Source organism: Micromys minutus, assembly GCF_963924665.1.
Source record: "Micromys minutus genome assembly, chromosome: 12".
NCBI lineage: Eukaryota > Metazoa > Chordata > Mammalia > Rodentia > Muridae > Micromys > Micromys minutus.
This window is the reverse complement of record NC_137981.1, coordinates 50,353,627-50,371,406: the sequence shown is the minus strand read 5'-3', so window position 1 is coordinate 50,371,406 and position 17,780 is coordinate 50,353,627. Positions and strand designations below refer to the sequence as shown.

Below are 17,780 nucleotides of genomic sequence, written 5' to 3'. Positions count from 1 at the left end.
TCCTCACTGAGTCTGGGCTTCATCACTGTAGATGCTACACGCTAGGGTGTGTCTTTGCTCCAACTTGAAAATGCCTCAGACCTGCTGACAAGAAAGAGATGTTCTCCCAAGCATCAGGCAGCAGTGACCCCAATGAAGGAAGGCAGCAGTAGGCATGGCAGTGGGAACCAGGCATGACATGCTACCGTGGTAACACTAGGAGGCAGAAGAGAACAACTCAAACACCAAGGCTCCCATTAAGTGTCAACCCCAATCTCACCAAGGCTGCTTTGTTCTTTTAAGCACCATTGGAAGAGGTGAGGTGGGAATTCTGGCCATGTTTCTCTTGACCAGAAACTTTATGGGAGTTGGTCTACTGGCCACTCTCTGCAGGAAAGGGTGCAAAAAGTAAGCAGTCCGCCTACCACATCACCTAAAAGCCCCTGCAGTGTGCCATAAGGCTCCTGTAACAGCTTCTAACAAGAACTCCAACAGGAAGCACAAGGCTAAGACAACAAGGGAAAAGAGCTATAAAAGAGCAGACATGAACATTCACTACATCAGCCAGGGGTGGGAATGGACATAGATGGACACAGTAAGGATGAATGAGCTGGGGTTTATGGCTCAGGGGTAGAGCACTTGCCTAGCATACTCCAGATCTTAGGCTCAGCACTGAGAATTAAAAAATAATAATAATAAAAAGCAATGGAGTCACAAAAGTAGGACTGTGAGCAAAATGACTTACTTCTTCAGACTATAATGTTCATTTGTTTGGAAATAGACTCAAGCAAAGGAAAGGAAAACTAACATTTATTGAACGCCTATGGGTATGTATATATATGTATGTAATATGTTTACACACACACACACACACACACACACACACACACACACACACACCTATATATGCCTGGTCTTGTGCAAGAAGTTCTCATCTACAACATTCCATTTGATCCTCACATCAACCCTGTGAGGTAGGTATTATCCTCACATTCGTTGGGTAAGAAATATGAGGCTCAGAAAGGTTAGGTAGTTTGTTCAAGGGCACAGAGCTAGAAACCAGTGAGCTGGGACTGAGTTTTAAGTCTGGAGTTCTATCCCATCCCTGCTCTTTCCTACCTGCTTGAGCCCCTCCCCTTCCCATCCCTCTAGCCCATGGCTCCCCCCCAAAAAAAGCCTGCCCCATCCTACTCTGGGAGAATGCAGTCAGTTGAGGACTAAGAGATAAATAAAAAATAAATAGTAGGGTCAAGTTCCCAGAAGTGATGATGTTTCCATACTCATGCTGTGTGACGTCCCAGTCACAGCTTCGGGGGAGGAAGCAGCAAGGGCCCTAGTTGGGGCACACTGGGACTACAGCCGCCAAAGGCTGCAGCGGGTGGGCTACGGAGGCCCCTTCTGTGCTGCATGCCTTCGAGAGCCAACGTCTGGAGCAGGCAGTGGTCATGGGCACAGTCACATCCTCCTCCATCTGTCCATTTCACCGGTGTTTGTGATCCAAGAGAGATTCAAAATCAGGAGAACATACAAGTTTGTGCTTCACATGTCCCAGGACTGTCATCTCCCCTGTCCTGCTGTCCCCAAGGCCCACAGACACCAGTTCCTGCCATTCAACAGAGACAACAGTGAGAACCACACACCCACACCCAGCCCCCAGTCCAGTGACCCAAAGTTTCTTACTGCCTCAGCACAGGCTGCTTAATACTTTCCCAAACCTCTCTCTGGCCCACAGAGGGTCATACCTGCAGAAAAGAACAGGTTGTCCCCATGGTCACATCCAGAGTCACCTTGCCCAGGAGGAGCTGCACTTTCCCTGATTTGCGGATAAGCAGCTTGCCCACTTGACCCTCTGTCAGATCAGCCAAGGTACAAGCATTCTCTGCTAGCCTGGCTTCCTGCGGAGAGAAGCAGCAGGTAGTTACTAGGCAACAGCTTTCATGAATGAATCCTATTCTGTTTCCCAGAGAGGACTGCAGCTGCGGCAGAAGTCTCTGCAACAAGGGCTGTGTCCTGGAGCTATGGGCCTAGAACTTGCTCTAGAGCATACCCGGTCTTTTTCCTGCTTTATGACTACCATCTGTCCATCCTCGCCCTGCACCTCTGTCTTGATAGGCTTGACGTCCTGAGTGGGCGGCTGCCCAGGAAGGGTATCAGGCAGCTGGAGGAATAGCAACTCCTCATCCTTCGTGAGGCTCAACTCCCTCAGCAGCTCTGCAACTGACACATCCTTTGGAAGACCAGGGGTCTTCCTGGCTGCTCTTGAAGGGGCTTTCACCTTCACCTCCTCTTCCTCATCCCGTGGCTCCTCTTTCACTGCCCAAAGAGAGAAAAAGGAAAAGACATCAAGTAGCCCTACCCACTAAGCCAATTCTCTGTTCCCGACCCTTCATATCCATGTGCCTCACTGTTATTCAGTCAGAAGTTACACAGAGCAACAAGGAAGAAATTCAAGAGTGTGTGACTTCTCTAAAAACAGGACAGATGAGGCCAGGCATACTGGCACACAGACATGCGGGCTGAGGCGGGAACTTGATTCTAGGCCTGTACTTTTGAGTGGGAAGGAAAAGAAGACACTGCAGAGGTCTTGGAGGTCATGTGAGGGCTTCTGGGCATAGCTGGGAAGGGAAGTCGGCTGACACAGGGCACCTTTTATAGCTGGCACATCCACCTCCATGTCTTCTTCCTTGGGGCCAGCAGAAAAAGGCTTCACATCTGGCTCTTCACTCTCCTCCTTAAAAAGCCACCCTGAGTGAGCCAGTGGCAGCTGCACTGGCATGTTCCGTGTGTCATTCTTTAGCCCTGGGTCATCGATGAACTGCCAAAGAGTGGGGGGGGGGTGTCACATTAACTGTCAGCATGTGTGCCTATGTCACAGCCCATTTCAGAACTTGTCTCTCTTTTCTTTGCGTATGTGTGTCTCACACACAGGCAAGCGCTCTTTCCACTGAGCTGCAGATGTCCTGGCCTGGCTCCCTAAAAGCCCTCTTTAGCAGCTACAAAGAAACCTGCCCTGCAGGCTGCTGGTACCTACATCATCCTTCTCCAGCATGCGCAGGATCTGCTTGGTCTCTTCATCTGTTTCTCTCTTCTCTTTTTTGATGTTGATGATATGAGAAGGCCCCATGTCCGACATATCCACTGTCTTATCCCAGTTCCCTGCAGGAAATCATGCTGTTCACTAGTGTCAAATAAGGAAGACCACAACTGCAAGGAAAACCCAACTAGGAATGGAGAATCTCATGTTCTGCCTTCTTGGGCAGTCTGAACTGCAATCCAGACCAGATCCCTTCCCGGTACCTTTTTTTTTCATCATTTCTGCCGGACCCTGCTCGAAGATGGAATGGGACTGGATCACTTCTGGGCGGCCACGTCCCCGTCCATGACCCTCACGCTGGCGGTCTCTGTCCCGTTCACGCTTTTCCTTCTTCATAGTTACTTCTTCTTTTGGCCTGGGGATGAGAACAGATATAAGGGTCTGCTTCAGGAAACAAACCCTCCCCGCCCACCTCATTTCAACCAACGGAGCAGAGCTTTGTGAGCCAGTAAAGACTCCATGAGAATCACAACCCAACCCTTTGCTAGACCTTTTACATCTTCAATAAAGAACAGCCTTTAATTTCCTTTTACCTTCCTGTTCAAAATGTGTGATGGGGGGGGGGGGGGGTGTTGTGTTTGTTGTTTTTTTACTGCCTGAAAGTCGAGAGGCTGGGAAGCAGAGGAACCTAATGGAAAGTAAGAAGAGTTGAGCCCCGCCTCAGCAGAGTCAGAAGGTTGCTGAGGTGGAACCTATTGGACGGTTGTACAGCTCCTGAAGGAGGATAGAGACTCAGCCCTTTCCTTGATTTCTTTCTCCCTTTAGGTAGTCTCTGACATGTGTTTTCTGCCACATCATAGGCCCAAAAGCAAAAGAACCACCTGATCACAGACTAAAACCTCCAAAACTCCGATATCCAAAATAAAATGCCCCCCCCCATATGTTGACTATCTTTGCTATTTATTACAGAAAAAAAAGAAAGAACCTCTAATGCAAAGTGTCCTGGAGCCAAGCACGATGGTGCACATCTTAATCCCAGGGCTCAGGATACAGATCTGAGAGGCAACCCTGGGAGTTCCAGGATAGGAACGGCCATGTAGAGATACAAACATGCCTCTACATAACCTGAGGTTAAAGGATGAAAACCACTGGTGAATAAGCTAATGGCGTAAGTTAAAATTCCCATGCCACACACCTAATTACTTCCCCAAATTCAGAGCAAAACAGGGTGAGTAGTGTTCAGTAATCCTACATACTTACTCTTCTTTGATCTTCCGACTGATGATATTTGGGGTAAAGGTTTTCTGAAAAGCAAAATACAGTACTATATTTCAAAGTGCACAACAGACCAGCAGTTCTGGGAAGGCTTAAAGAGACATCTGCCAGCACTCACTAAGGGTGACACAGGGAGACTATTACCAGTAGTCCCCAAGGCAGAGCTAGGCAACTTTACCTTGTTTATTCTGTTTTCTTTTCAGAGTACTTCTTACATCTGCTGTTATACCCATAATGGGAGAGGACAAAGCAGTTACTGGCATGCCTAAGATTCATGACTATTATGGGCTGGGGAGATGGCTCAGTGGTTAAGAGCACTGGCTGCTCTTCCAGAGGTCCTGAGTTCAATCCCCAGCAACCACATAGTGGCTCACAACCATCTGTAATGGGATCTGATGCCCTCTTCTGGTGTGTCTGAAGACAGCTACAGTGTGCGCATATAAATAAAATACATAAATCTTTAAAAACGTTCATTACTACTAGATTATTAGTTTCGATACTGACATCCAGAGTTATAAACTCTCAAAACTGCAAGTAAAGCAATTTTGTCTGACTTTCATGGGAGTTTGCAAGGTGCTGTCTTGAATTAACTAGTTTCTCTGCCTTTTAATTGCCCATGAAACCATGTCAGTGTCTTGTACCAGCACCTAGGCTTGAAGGTCTCCCTAGAATCCCATCAGGGACAAAAGGCTGTACATGAATAAACATCACGAATTGCCTTCCTACGGCCTGGAACTCGAGGTATTTGGGTTTCAGTACAAACGCGCTCGCAGGTACCTTCTTGACTCCGCCAAGGGTGAGGTCCCGGGAGCGGATGGAGGGAAGGCGGCCCGGCGTAAGCGGGGGTGCGGGCCGCCGGCCGATCAGCCCCCGGCCCCCAGAGAGAAGGGGTCGCGGCCCTCCAGGATTGCTGGGCTCGCCCGCGGCGTTTCCTTCCGACATGGTTTCTGGAGGAAAGTAGGCAAAAAAGTGACTCTAAGAGCTGGACGCGAGGACCCTGGGTGGAACCTTACCCACGTGGCCTCCCGTCACCCCCGCCCCCCGCGTCCGTGCGTCGCTCTCGCAGCACCTCAGCTCCTCCCCGTCCCACGTGGCGAGACTTCCCGGAGCGCCCCACCTCTAGCTTTGGATTCGTCTTCACGCCCTCTCCCCGGGACTGTATGACGCACCTGCGTTGAGGCTCTGCGCCGCGTCACGACCTCACCTTCGACGAGACCAACCACGAACCGCGGGTCTCCTGGCAAGGCGGAAGTCTGCGTGGCAAGAACCCGGTGCTGCCATCTTACCCTTGGGCGGAAGTGACATCAAGGGGGCGTGACCGGACCATAGTATTTATCCGATGGTGCCTCGCTGCCTTCCGCCTTCTCTTCCCGGTTCTTCCCGGAGTCGGGAAAAGCTGGGTTGAGAGGGCGAAAAAAGATATGGGGGTGGATTGTGAGCTGTGCTGGGGTGTGCCTCGTGGGGCGTGTCTTGACCCCTGGCAAGGAGTGGAGGTGCGGTTCTCAGGGTCGGGAGTGGGGGCTCCAAGGTCGCCTACCTGCTGTATGTGGTATTCCGACTGCGCAGCCTCTGGGAGCAGTGGGTCGCCGCTCCGGGTGGGACTCCGGACTTAGGAGCTTAGCCCTGAGGCTGAGGCTGGCTGCAGCTCCCCTGCGTTGACCTTGGAATGGTCACTGTACCTTCGGGCCCGGCCCTTTGCTCTGGAGCGCCTTCTCTTGCCGATCCCTAGGGTCCTACCTCGGGTGTTACCCTAACGCTGTTTGGACAAAATAGCTCTTCTCACCTATCTGGGTTCATGATTGCTTAGTCAAATCTGGGAAGAGTCTGGAACTGAAGTTTGCTCTTCAAATGGGAGGGTTTTTTTGTTTTTTGTTTTTGGTTGGGAAGGGGGCTGTTTTTAAGACAACCCTACTCTGTAACCCTATCTAGTTTGGAACTTAAGTAGACCAGGCTGGCCTCGAACTTGCAGCAGTCCTGTCCCTACACCCCGCCTCCCCCCAGTGCAGATTTTACATCACCAATCCCAGCTGAAAATTTTTTATATTGTAATAGATGGTTGTAATTTAATCCGGGAGGAAAAGTCATTTAATGGTACACTACAGCGGCCCCCCAATACAAATAAAAACGTTATGTAGTTCTAGGGAAGGAATCTATTTCTGCTAGAATTCTATAGACTGCTAGCATTAAAATATTTGTGATGTAACGACATTGTGCCACACAATACTATATTCTTTGTTGGAGACAAATGACCAATGGCAGCACACACACACACACAATGAATATATATACATCATATATGTGTATACATATATATAATATGTATATGTAATATGTATATATTGTAATTTGTTTCCTTAATGGGGTACTCCGTTTGAACAGGAATATCGTTAAAAATAGCTAGTGTACATCTGAGACATCCACCTTGTTTGTTTTCTTTTAGATTATAGCCTTAAGAAACTTCGTTTTGATGTCATACATATGCAGGTATTTTTAAAGAAAGGAAAAAATGATGTGGAGAGCCAAGCATGTTGTTGCACTTGGGAGGCAAAGGCAGGTGGGTCTCTGTGAGTTCACCCCAGCTTGGACTACAAAGTGAGAAGATGGTGGTGGTGATGAAGGTGGTGATGATGGTGACTCAGCAGAGCCTAGATTCTGTTTACTTTGTTTTCCCCAATGGTGAGATCCAGCACTTAAATCAAAACCAGAATATTGACATTTGTGCAGTCATGGTACAAGACATTTCAACACTGCAGGAATCCTTCTAGCTGCCCTTTGACATACAGCCTCCCTTATTGCTGCACCTTCTCTTCCTCCCCGCACTCCTCCCCCCCCCACTAATCCATTCTCCATTTCTAAAAATTTGTTATTTCAAAAGTATTCTAGAAATGGAATCATACAGTATGTGACTTGCTTTGTTGTTATTATGTACCTCTGGCTGACCTGAAACTCACTGTAGAGACAAGACTTGACTTCAAACACTCAGAAAAGTATCTGCCTCTCTCTGCCTCAGCAGTTCTAGATTAAAGGTATGTGTCCCTGTGCCCAGCTTTTGTGGCTACATTTTTTTTTTAATTTATTTTATGTATATGAGTGCACATCACTGTCTTCAGCACACCAGAAGAGGGCAACGGATCCCATTACAGATGGTTGAGAGCTACCATGTGGTTGCTGGGATTTGAACTCAGGACCTCTGGAAGAGCAGTCAGTGCTCTTAACTGCTGAGCCATCTCTCCAGCCCCCTTGTGGCTACATTTTTATCCTCATAATTTTGTGGCTATTATCCAAGTGATATGTAGCTTTAGTTTGTTCCTTTTTCTACTGTGTATCTGGTTGATTTAGTCATCCTTTGGAAGACATCTAGGTTGTTTAGTTTGTGTCTATTGTGAACAGAGTTGCTTTGAATAAACTGTAGCTCTTTGTGAATACAAATTTTCCTGTCTCTGGAATGAATGCACCTGTTGATTGTATGATTGTATCATTAATCTTGGAAACAAGAACAACAAACTGGCTTCCATGGTGTCTAGACTACTTTCAATGAGTATTTTGTGGTTCATCATTAATGCTACTAAATTGTTCTCAAAAAGTACTTAGGCTAGAGTACTAGAGATGCCTCTGTCATTAATAGACTAGCTCTTGTTCTCAGCTCTCACATAGTGGCTCTCGGCTGTCTATACTTTCAGTTTCAGGAGATTTGGTGCCCTCTTTCGGCCTCCGAGGACACCAGGCAAGCTCACAGTGCACATGCATACATTTATGTATGTAGAATGAGAACAAATAAATCCTTTTTTTTTTTTTTTAAATGCTGAGTTAGCTTTTCAGTGGTGGCACATGCCTTTTATCCCAGCCCTCAGGGTGGTAGTGGTGCATACATTTAACTTTAATCCCAGCACTTGGGGGGCAGTGGGAGGTAGATCACCCAGCCTGGTCTACAGAGAGAGTTCCAGGACAGCCAGGGCTACACAAAGAAACCCTATCTCAGAAAAACAAAATGAAAAATATTGTTCTGGGGCTGGAGAGATGGCTCAGCAGTACTAACTGCTCTTCCAGAGGTCCTGAGTTCAATTCCCAGCAACCACATGGTGGCTCACAACCATCTGTAATGGGATCCGATGCCTTCTTCTGGTGTGTCTGAAGACAACTACAGTGTACTCATACTACTGTGCTAAGATGTATCACTACTAAAAATGTAAAAATAAAAATAAAATAAAGAGGAGAGCCTGATAGATCCCTACTCCTCTCTGAGGACTTTCCAGATGGTTAAAAGTTGATGGGAGGAAAGGAAACACATGTTTCTTCAGTGGTGTAACCATTGGTAAGATGTTCATGTTTCTTTAAACAGCCCCCAGGGAAGCTCATTGAATCACACACACAAATAATAGAAGGGCAGCTGGTTGGGGAGAGAAATAGTGGGCCAGTGTCCTGGCTAGTTTTAATGTCAACTTGACACAGATAAAGTCATTGGAGAAGAGGGACCTCAGTTGAGAAAAATGCCTCTATTAAGATCAGGCCTTAGGCAAGCCTTTGGGGGCATTTTCTTAATTACTGATGGGGGTGGGAAGCAGCCTATTGAAGGTGGTGCCATCCATAGGATGGTGGTCCTGGGCCCTATAAGAAATGCTGAGCAAATCATGAGGAGCAATCTAGTAAGCAGCACCCCTTTATGGCTTCTGCATCAGCTCCTACTTCCAGGTTCCTGCCCTGCTTGAGTTCCTGTTCTGAGTTCCTTTGATGGTGAACTGTGATGTGGAAGCATAAGGTGAACAAACCCTTCTCTCCTCAAGTTTCTTTGGCTATGATGTTTCATCACAGCAGTAGTAACCCTAAGACAGTCAGGGACTGAGACAAGTGAGGATAGCGGGTAATGACTATAATCAAAATGTATGATCAATTCTCTTGAGATATTTATGGAATTTCCAGAAAGAAGACAAATCAGATATTTAAGATACTAGTTATTTGTTTATATAGGATCTTTTGTTTCCAAGCTGATCTCTAACTTGTTAAGTAGCCATTTATGACCTCGAACTTCTGATCCTGCTAACTCTACCTCCTGAATGCTTGGGTTATAGGTATGTGCTTTAGTTATTTTTCTACTTCTATGATGAGACACCATGATCAAAAGCAACTTGAAGAGGAAATGGTTAGTTTGGCTTGCATACCCTAAATCACAGTCCATTAAGGGAAGCCAATATAGTAACTCAGGATCCTGTAGGCAGGAGCTGATGCAGAGGCCACAGAGGGGTGGTACTTCCTGGCTTACTCCTCATGGCTTGCTCAGCCTGCTTTCATATAGAATCCAGGACCACCAGCCCAGGGGTGTTCCTATCCACAATAGGCTGGGGTCCTCTCTTGTCTATCAGTAACTAAGAAAATGCCCTGTAGGGGGAATTCATGTGGAGGTCAGAGTGAAAGCAGGTGTGAGTGGAAGCAACAGAAGGAGTCATGGCTGCCAAAGTGTTTGAGTCCATCGGAAAGTTCAGCCTGGCCTTAGCAGTTGCAGGAGGCGTGGTGAACTCTGCTTTGTATAACGTGGATGCTGGACACAGAGCCGTCATCTTTGACCGATTCCGTGGCGTACAGGACATTGTGGTAGGGGAAGGGACTCACTTTCTCATCCCTTGGGTACAGAAACCAATTATCTTTGACTGCCGCTCTCGACCACAGAATGTGCCAGTCATCACTGGTAGCAAAGACTTGCAGAATGTCAACATCACACTACGCATCCTTTTCCAGCCGGTGGCCAGCCCGCTTCCTCGAATCTACACCAGCGTTGGCGAGGACTATGATGAGTGGGTGCTGCCGTCCATCACCACAGAGATCCTCAAGTCGGTGGTGGCTCGATTCGATGCCGGAGAATTGATTACCCAGAGAGAGCCGGTCTCCAGGCAGGTGAGCGAGGACCACGGAGCGAGAGCAACATTTGGGCTCATCCTGGATGATGTGCCCCTGACACATCTGACCTTCGGGAAGGAGTTCACAGAGGCAGTGGAAGCCAAACAGGTGGCTCAGCAGGAAGCAGAGAGAGTCAGATTTGTGGTGGGAAAGGCTGAGCAGCAGAAGGCAGCCATCATCTCTGCTAAGGGGGACTCCAAGGCAGCCGAGCTGATCGCCAACTCGCTGGCCACAGCAGGTGACGGCCTGATTGGGCTGCGGAAGCTGGAAGCTGCTGAGGACATTGCCTACCAGCTCTCCCGCTCTCGGAACATCACCTACCTGCCAGCAGGGCAGTCCGTGCTCCTCCAGCTTCCCCAGTGAGGCCAACCAGGCCACGGCCTCCCTCGATCGGTCTGGATGATGCCTTCCTTCTGCCCCACCCCAGAAATCACTGTGAAATTGAATGATTGGCTTAAAGTGAAGGAAATAAAGGTAAAATCACTTTAGATCTCTAAAAATAAGAATAGAAAAGAAAAGAAAATGCCCTATAGGTTTGCCCACAGCCTGATCTTAGGGAGTCATTTTTTTTTTTTTTTTCCAGTTGAGGTTCTCTCCTCAGATGACTTTAGCTTGTTTCAAGTTAACATAAAACTAGCCATGACAGCCACCAGGCCTAGGTTATAGAAATGGGACCCAGGACATTGGGCATACTAGGCAAGTACTCTTACCAACTGAACATCCCCGGCTATAATTTTTGACCTTTTAGAAATTAGCCTCCTAAGAATGGTTATTATAAGCTGTCTGGGGACATTCTCTGGTTTTACTTTAATTAAGCTATAGAGAGCACTGTGTTCCTATACCTCTCTCTGTTTTCTCCCAGAGATTGAGGACTTGGATTCTTTCATCTCGCCTAAACGGAACCTTGTAAATTATTTTTAGCTGCATCCTGCATTATGGATGTGATCCCAGGAGACCTAATTTTGTTATTAATAACCTCTTATTGCATGTTATGCTCAGGAATGTCATGGTCAATATAGTCATCCTTCTTACTGATAAAGTCACTAACAAAAGTCACTAACAAATTTGGAGAGTCTGACTGTAGGTTGGCTTGGGAAGTTATAACCAGATTCTGTAAAAACCACGTCTGTGAATTCTTAACGGGCATCAGAAATACCAAGTAAGAAATCTTTAAATACTTTGCCTTAAAATAAAAGGAATGTGTGGTGCGCAAACGCTGCTGAGTTCATGCTGCCGCTTGTTTCCCATGTGTTATTTATCGTAATCCGGTCGCTTTCCCTTGCAGGCGATTAGTAAGCTGGTTCCTCCTCATGTGCCTGGACTTCTAGACACTTAGTCCTCAGGGTCTACCCACCCCCACCCCCCTTTACCCTGTATTTTCCTTACCACCATTGTCTAGTTAATCTGTTTCATATTTGCATTGCTTTAATTTTTAAAATGGATCACCACTGTGTGGGTGTGGGCACATGAGTGTCACGGCCTGAGTGTGAAGGCCAGAGAACAACGTGTTCTCTCTACCGTCAGTTCTGAGAACTCAGGTGGCGCACACATACTTTCCTTCATTGATCAGTTTCAAAGCAGACGCTGTATGCATTTCTCAGGGCTCCAGCTGAGAAGTCTCTTTGGCCCACATATGTATGTATAGCTGTCTGTCCACACTGCCACTTGGATGTCTGCCAGCCATCTAAGACCAAGGTCCACATCCCAATTTTTAGATATTCCTGAAACTACAACAAAGTGGCCCCATTTTACTGAATGGTAACTATGTCCCTCTAGTTGTTATAGCAAAAATCTGCCCTCTGAGCCCATAGTGGGGATTAAAACCAGGGCCTGAGGCATGCTAGGCAGAGTGTATTTCCAGCTCAACGGAAAAACCCTTGCAGCTCCCCTTCTCTTACGGACTCCCACACCACATCAGCTTTTCTAGAATTCTCCAGAGTCTTATCACACAGCCACCACCTTTCTGGTGCAGGCCACCATCATTCTTGGTGACTCCTATTATTATAAGTTCCTGCCTGGACTCCCTTCCATATAGGCCTCTGTGGTCCAGCACAAGAGAGATGGGCCACATCAGATCACTTCTGTGCTTACACCTCCCAGCGGATGTCTATTTCCGAGGAACAGCACTAGGGTGGCCTCCTTGGCCCCACATCATCTGGCCATCTAGCCACACATCCACCTTGGCCTCACAGGTTGTCCCTCTTACTCCACTCCGGCTTCAGAGCTCTTCCCTTCTCTTAGAATGCTGCACGGCCTCCTCCTTTCCTGATCCCCCAGTTACTGTCACACAGAGGCCTTCTTCCCTGACCTTTTTTCTTTCCAAAATAGGACTTCTCTGGGTAGTTCTGGCTGTCCTGGAACTCACTTTAGACCAGGCTGGCCTCAAACTCAAGAGAACTGCCTGCTTCTGCTTCCCAAGTTCTGGGGTCTAAGGCATGTGCCACCATTTCCCGACTCTTACTTAAAATTGTAAAAACCAAACCAAAACAACCTCCCTGACTCCTATTTCCTGACTTACTTTTCTCTTTCCTGCCAAATAAGCTATAGAGTCTGCTTGTTTATGTGTCTGTCTTCTTCCTTCATATATATATATATACACCCTATGAGGAGTATCTTGGTTGTGGGATAGATGTGCCCATCATCTATTCCTCCTGCCTAAAACAGTGCCTGCTACATAATGAGTTCCCAACAGACTTGTTTTTCTTTTTCTTTTTAAAAATTTATTTATTTCTGTTATGTATTGTTGCTCTAAGGACATCCCATCCCAGATGGTTGTGAGCCACCATGTGGTTACTGGGAATTGAACTCAGGACCTCTAGAAGAGCAGTCAGTGCTCTTAACCACTGAGCCAACTATCCAGCCCCCGACTTTTCTTTTCTTAAAGATTTATTTATTTTATCTTCAGACACACTAGAGGACCCAACAAACATTTTAAAACGAATGGATAAATTCCAGTCTGTGCTGAAACCAAGGAACAAGTCTGGCTGTAAATAGAAATATAATGGTGAAGGCTGGGCCACAGTGGCACACACCTTTAGACCTTTAGTATTCAGGAGGCAGAGGCAGGCTGATCTCTGTGAGTTCAAAGGTAGCATAGTCGAAGTAGAGGACAGCCAGGGGAACACAGAGAAACCCTGTCTCACAAATCAAAACAAACAAACAAGCAAAAAAATATATATATAAATAAAGGCGGGTTGTTTTTAGGAGGTAAATTTAACTCTGACACCATTCATCTAAAAGCTATTCGAGGGACTGGGCTGGGTCCAGGTGAGAAGCAGAGTTATATTATTATATTTTCTTTTTTTTTTTTTTTTTTTGACTTGTAATACTAAGATCAAACCTAGGATGTCATGCATAATACTAGGCAAGTGCTTTGTTTAATTGATGGTGGTGGTGTGTGTTCCTAAATATATAAATGGAACTTGTTCAGTCTATATAGTGTTACTCACGTGTATATATGTCTTCAAAGCTGGTCATTTGTTTTGTTGTAGTTGTTTGTTTTAAGACAGGGTCTCTCTATATAACTCCGTCTGTTCCGGAACTCTCTATATTGATCAGGCTGGCCTAGAACCCAGAGATCCATCTGCCTGTGCTTCCCAGGCACTGGAATTAGAGGTGTGCACCACCAGGCTTGAGCTTGACCATGTGGAATTAAATAAATGATTGGTGTATTCTTCTGGGAGAGACAATGTTTCCGTCTCTTGATGTTTCTTAGTCTGTTGAGAGACACGGAAGAACTTTCTCCCTTCCGTGTTAGCAAGTCTATTGGTGTCATTCTTGCCCAGGTAAGCTTAGGCAGCAGTGTTGGTGAGACTTCATGGATGTAGCTTCTCTGACTTTCCTAGGAGGTACAACGTCACAGTAAACTCCTGGTCCTCTGGCTCTTACAGTCTTTCTGCCTCCTCTTCTGCAATGATCCCTGAGTCTTAGGTGCAGGAGTTGTGGTGTGGATCTATCAACTGATGTTAGACTCCACAACTGTATTTTAATAGGTTGTGGGTTTCTGAATGGTCTCCATCTATTATAAAGAGAGGTTAGAACTACACTTATCTATAGGCATTAGGATAAATAATTAGAATGTAGTTAAGAGTCGTGCTGGTTAGTAGTTTGGTGGTTGTAGATACTTCTCCAAGATCTATGACTTCACTAGCTCCAAATATTTGGTTAGGTTTCTAGTACCAGGCATGGTTTCTCTGTTGTTGATCGAACCTTTGGTCCAATTAGAGAGCTGTTGGTTATCACCAAGGAATGGGTATCAGCTACCCCACCCTTAGTGTTACTCGTGCGTCAGGCTGATCTTGGACTTGACAGATGTCATAGCAGAGTAGTAGTGCTGACCACTTCCCTCCTTTGGAAGCTTGCACTGCCCTCGGGTACCACGAAGGCTAGTTGTCAGGGAGAAGGCTTTCAGGTCAGATCCAGCCTGGGTCTTCTGAGTCCTGTGTCCAAAGTGCATGGTGTCATCAATGGTAGGCTTTCTCTCTCCCTTGGTGATGCAGATATAGGCCAGATTAGACCACATCAAAAGTGAAACCACCGCACAGGGGCATTTTTTTTTCCTTAAGTTGCCCAGGTTAGCATCAAACTCATGATCGTCTAGCCTCATCCTCCAGATTAGCTGGGCCATCAGGAACAGCTCGGTCACTGGAAGCTGCAGGGTGTCCAAACGCAGCCTCAGGTGGTAAAAGTAAATCAGCAGCGTGGACTCCTGCACTGCTTGTAGACAGCCACTCCTCCTGACTTTCACCATGAGCACAAGTAGAGGGACGGGGTTTATGGATGCGTGTGCTTTGTGGGCCCATGGGATCTCCACGCTCAGCTTACTTAGAAAGAAGATCTACGCTTGATTTTACAAAGCGCATCGGCAGTATTAAGACTGGAGCTGGTTACATGACTTAGAATGTAAGACCACTTGCTGTTCTTGGAGAGAACCCAGACTTAGTTCCCAGCACACACATGGTGGCTCCCAACCACTTGTAGGAGACACAGACACTCATAAAATAAATAAATCAATGTTTTTTAAAAAGGCTCTTTCTATAGTATACCCATTTGCTGCATTTGCTGGTCCTCTCTCTACTATGTGGAGTATAGGCTTTGCATTCAGATCTGAAATTAAATACTGGTTTTATAACTTTGGGACTGGACCTGCTTTCCATTAGCCTTTCAGTTATGAGATTGACGAATCTCAAGTCTGCCTTCCAAATCACATGCATGGTACTGTGTCTTGGCGCTTAATAAGAGCCTTTGTTATTGTTGCAGTCTGCAGTCTTGGCTTAGGTATAATGTTTAATGTGGAAACTCCCAACGATGCACAAAAGTAGAAGAGAATAGCTCATTAGATCTTCAAGAACCCGGCTTTAATAGTAATTACCCACTCTTGTTTAATCTCAATCGCCACCCACAAAGATCATTTTAAAACAAATCATATGTATTATGTTATTAATTTATAAATATTACTATATATATATATTTCTAAAGAATAAGGACTTTATCAGGGTAGAGGTGGCAAACCTCTTTTATTTCAACACTTGGGAGACAGAGGTAGACAGATCTCTGAGTTCAAAGCCAGCCTAGGCTAACCAGTGAGTTCCAAGACAGCCAGGGCTACACAGAGAAATCCTGCCTCAAACAAGCAAAACCAAAACCAAATGTCAGTCCCTTCAACTGTCACATAAATGGGTTGTTTTGTTTGGGTAGAGGTTTTGTTCTGTTTGCTATGCTTTGATTCTGACTTTTTTTTTTTTTAATAGACACAATCTCACTCAGTAGCCCAGGCTAGCCTGGGCTCAAGGCCGTTCTTTGTCTAAGTCTCATAAGTGCTAGAGGTGTGAATCATCACAACGGTCTCTTTATCAAATCTGCATTTTGGTACCATATTTAAACTTTCATATTTATTAAAAGTGCAGTTGAGGCATGAGAAAAATTTTGTTATAAATGTGTTCAGTGCAGTATTGTTTAGAATGAGAGAGAGAGAGAGAGAATGAATCAGATGAGTAGAGGATTGGTTCCAAAAGGGACCTGACAATGGAACCCAAGACAGCAATTTAGACCATATGATAAATCAAAGGGTATTGCTAAGTCAGAAAAACAGGTTATAACCCTTCCACTTTTGGTAATAAAGCACATGTACATATTATAAGCCTATTTCTGAAAGTCAGTGAAACTAGGGACTTTAATCCCCTTTTAATTTTTACAATGAAGTACTAACATCTTTCTACAGAGGCCATGTGTGACCTGTGTAAGAAAAGATTACTAAACCAACATGCTGGCTAAGCACGGCGGCACACATCTTTAACCCAGGCACTCTGGGAGCAGAGGCAGGCAGATCTCTGTGAGGTCATGGTCCCTAGAATGAGTTCTGGGCCAGCCATAGGCTTCGTAGTGAAACCTTGTCTAAAAGCAACAAAAAGTCCAAACAGAACCAACATAGCAATGCATCCACTTGTTTGGTTGATAGGTTTCCTATGTGTAGCTAGTTATACTTGGCTTCGCTTTGTTCTGACCATGAGTTTCCCTCCTGTTCTGAGCAGAGTCCTTGAGGCAAGAAGAGGCATGATCCAGAGGGTTGTGTCCTCACCTGCTTGTCTGGCTCATGGGTACACAACTGCACAAAGGGTCATTCATGCGGCTGCTCACCCCAACCCCCACCGTAGCTCATGATCTCAGGCAGACTTCACGTGCCATCTTGAAAGGGTGAGACGTGCAGATGGTTCAGGACTCATCCTTTTACAACAAGAGAAACCGAGTCACAGAGAATCTTCCCTTTCCCCCTTGCTGCCCTTCAGGTTGGTCCTTAGCGTTTTAGGCTAGACAGCTGAAACTGTTCCTAACTGGGTGGTGATGTCTCAAACCTCTTCAGAGTTTCAACATCTCGGTGTGGGTGTGTGAGGGGCCGGGCCCTTGCGTTTAGCTGAAGGGGTGCTTAATCCTGCCTTGTGTGACACACCAGTCCACATTCTGTGGTTCGTGATCTGACCAGACTCGCTCAGGTTCTCACGCCCATTTCAGGCAGCCCTGGCTTCTGCTTGGCTTTGCATCCTGTGGATTTGGCATTCTTTTACTGTCACTGACACTTGCTAGTATCCACAGACCCCACATGGCTCTCCATGAGTGTCCTTGATGCTCATGCTACTGCATTCTGAGGTCCTCAGTCTTCAGTCATCCGCTGTCCCACATCACCCCCTTTCCATCCACTACCCCATCTCATCTGCCATCTCCTCTGTGGGTGCTGGCCTCTCTTCCTGCTCGGAATCCCTATCTGTACCCAGAACTTCACTGGACGCCATCTCTAAGCACTGATGGGCTTGGATCCAACATTTCCACAGACACCAACCCACGGGATGTTCAAGTACTTTATGCACCAGCCAGTATGTGATTTACATGTGATGTACGTGTATCCACTCTAATTTACTAATAGCTAATACAATCTAAATACTATATGAGGTTTAAGAAATAAAAATAAAAGTCTGTATATGTTCAACACAAATACAATTAAATTTTATGTAGCCCAGGCTAGCTTCAAACTCCCTATGTAGCTAAGGATAATCTTGATTTTCTTGATTTTCCTCTGTCTCTTCCTCCCAAGTACTGGATTACATATGTT

At 46.1% G+C, this 17,780-nt stretch overlaps 2 protein-coding genes across 4 annotated transcripts; one reads left to right on the top strand and one right to left on the bottom strand.

The window, feature by feature from the left end:
* Positions 1–1,148: 1,148 nt before the first annotated feature.
* POLR3D (RNA polymerase III subunit D) lies at positions 1,149–5,576 on the bottom strand. Of its 2 annotated transcripts, none has more exons than XM_080926814.1 (9): positions 5,458–5,576; positions 5,066–5,235; positions 4,274–4,317; positions 3,277–3,428; positions 3,011–3,135; positions 2,626–2,794; positions 2,027–2,292; positions 1,722–1,874; positions 1,149–1,582 (listed from the first exon to the last, which is right to left on the bottom strand). In XM_080926814.1, exons 2-9 carry the CDS (start codon positions 5,228–5,230, stop codon positions 1,460–1,462), a joined length of 1,197 nt encoding a protein of 398 aa, XP_080782940.1. In that variant the 5' UTR covers positions 5,231–5,235; positions 5,458–5,576; the 3' UTR covers positions 1,149–1,459. The 2 variants fall into 2 exon arrangements, with proteins under 2 accessions (XP_080782940.1, XP_080782941.1); XM_080926815.1 differs by lacking the exon at positions 5,458–5,576 and adding an exon at positions 5,358–5,445.
* A 4,099-nt stretch (positions 5,577–9,675) lies between these two features.
* LOC308428212 (prohibitin 1-like) lies at positions 9,676–10,540 on the top strand (the record flags this gene model as incomplete). Of its 2 annotated transcripts, XM_080926624.1 has the most annotated exons (2): positions 9,697–10,141; positions 10,472–10,540. In XM_080926624.1, the coding sequence occupies exons 1-2, from the start codon at positions 9,728–9,730 to the stop codon at positions 10,538–10,540; spliced, it is 483 nt and encodes a 160-aa protein (XP_080782750.1). In that variant the 5' UTR covers positions 9,697–9,727. The 2 variants fall into 2 exon arrangements, with proteins under 2 accessions (XP_080782751.1, XP_080782750.1); XM_080926625.1 differs by having other exon boundaries at positions 9,676–10,540.
* Between the last annotated feature and the right edge of the window lie 7,240 nt (positions 10,541–17,780).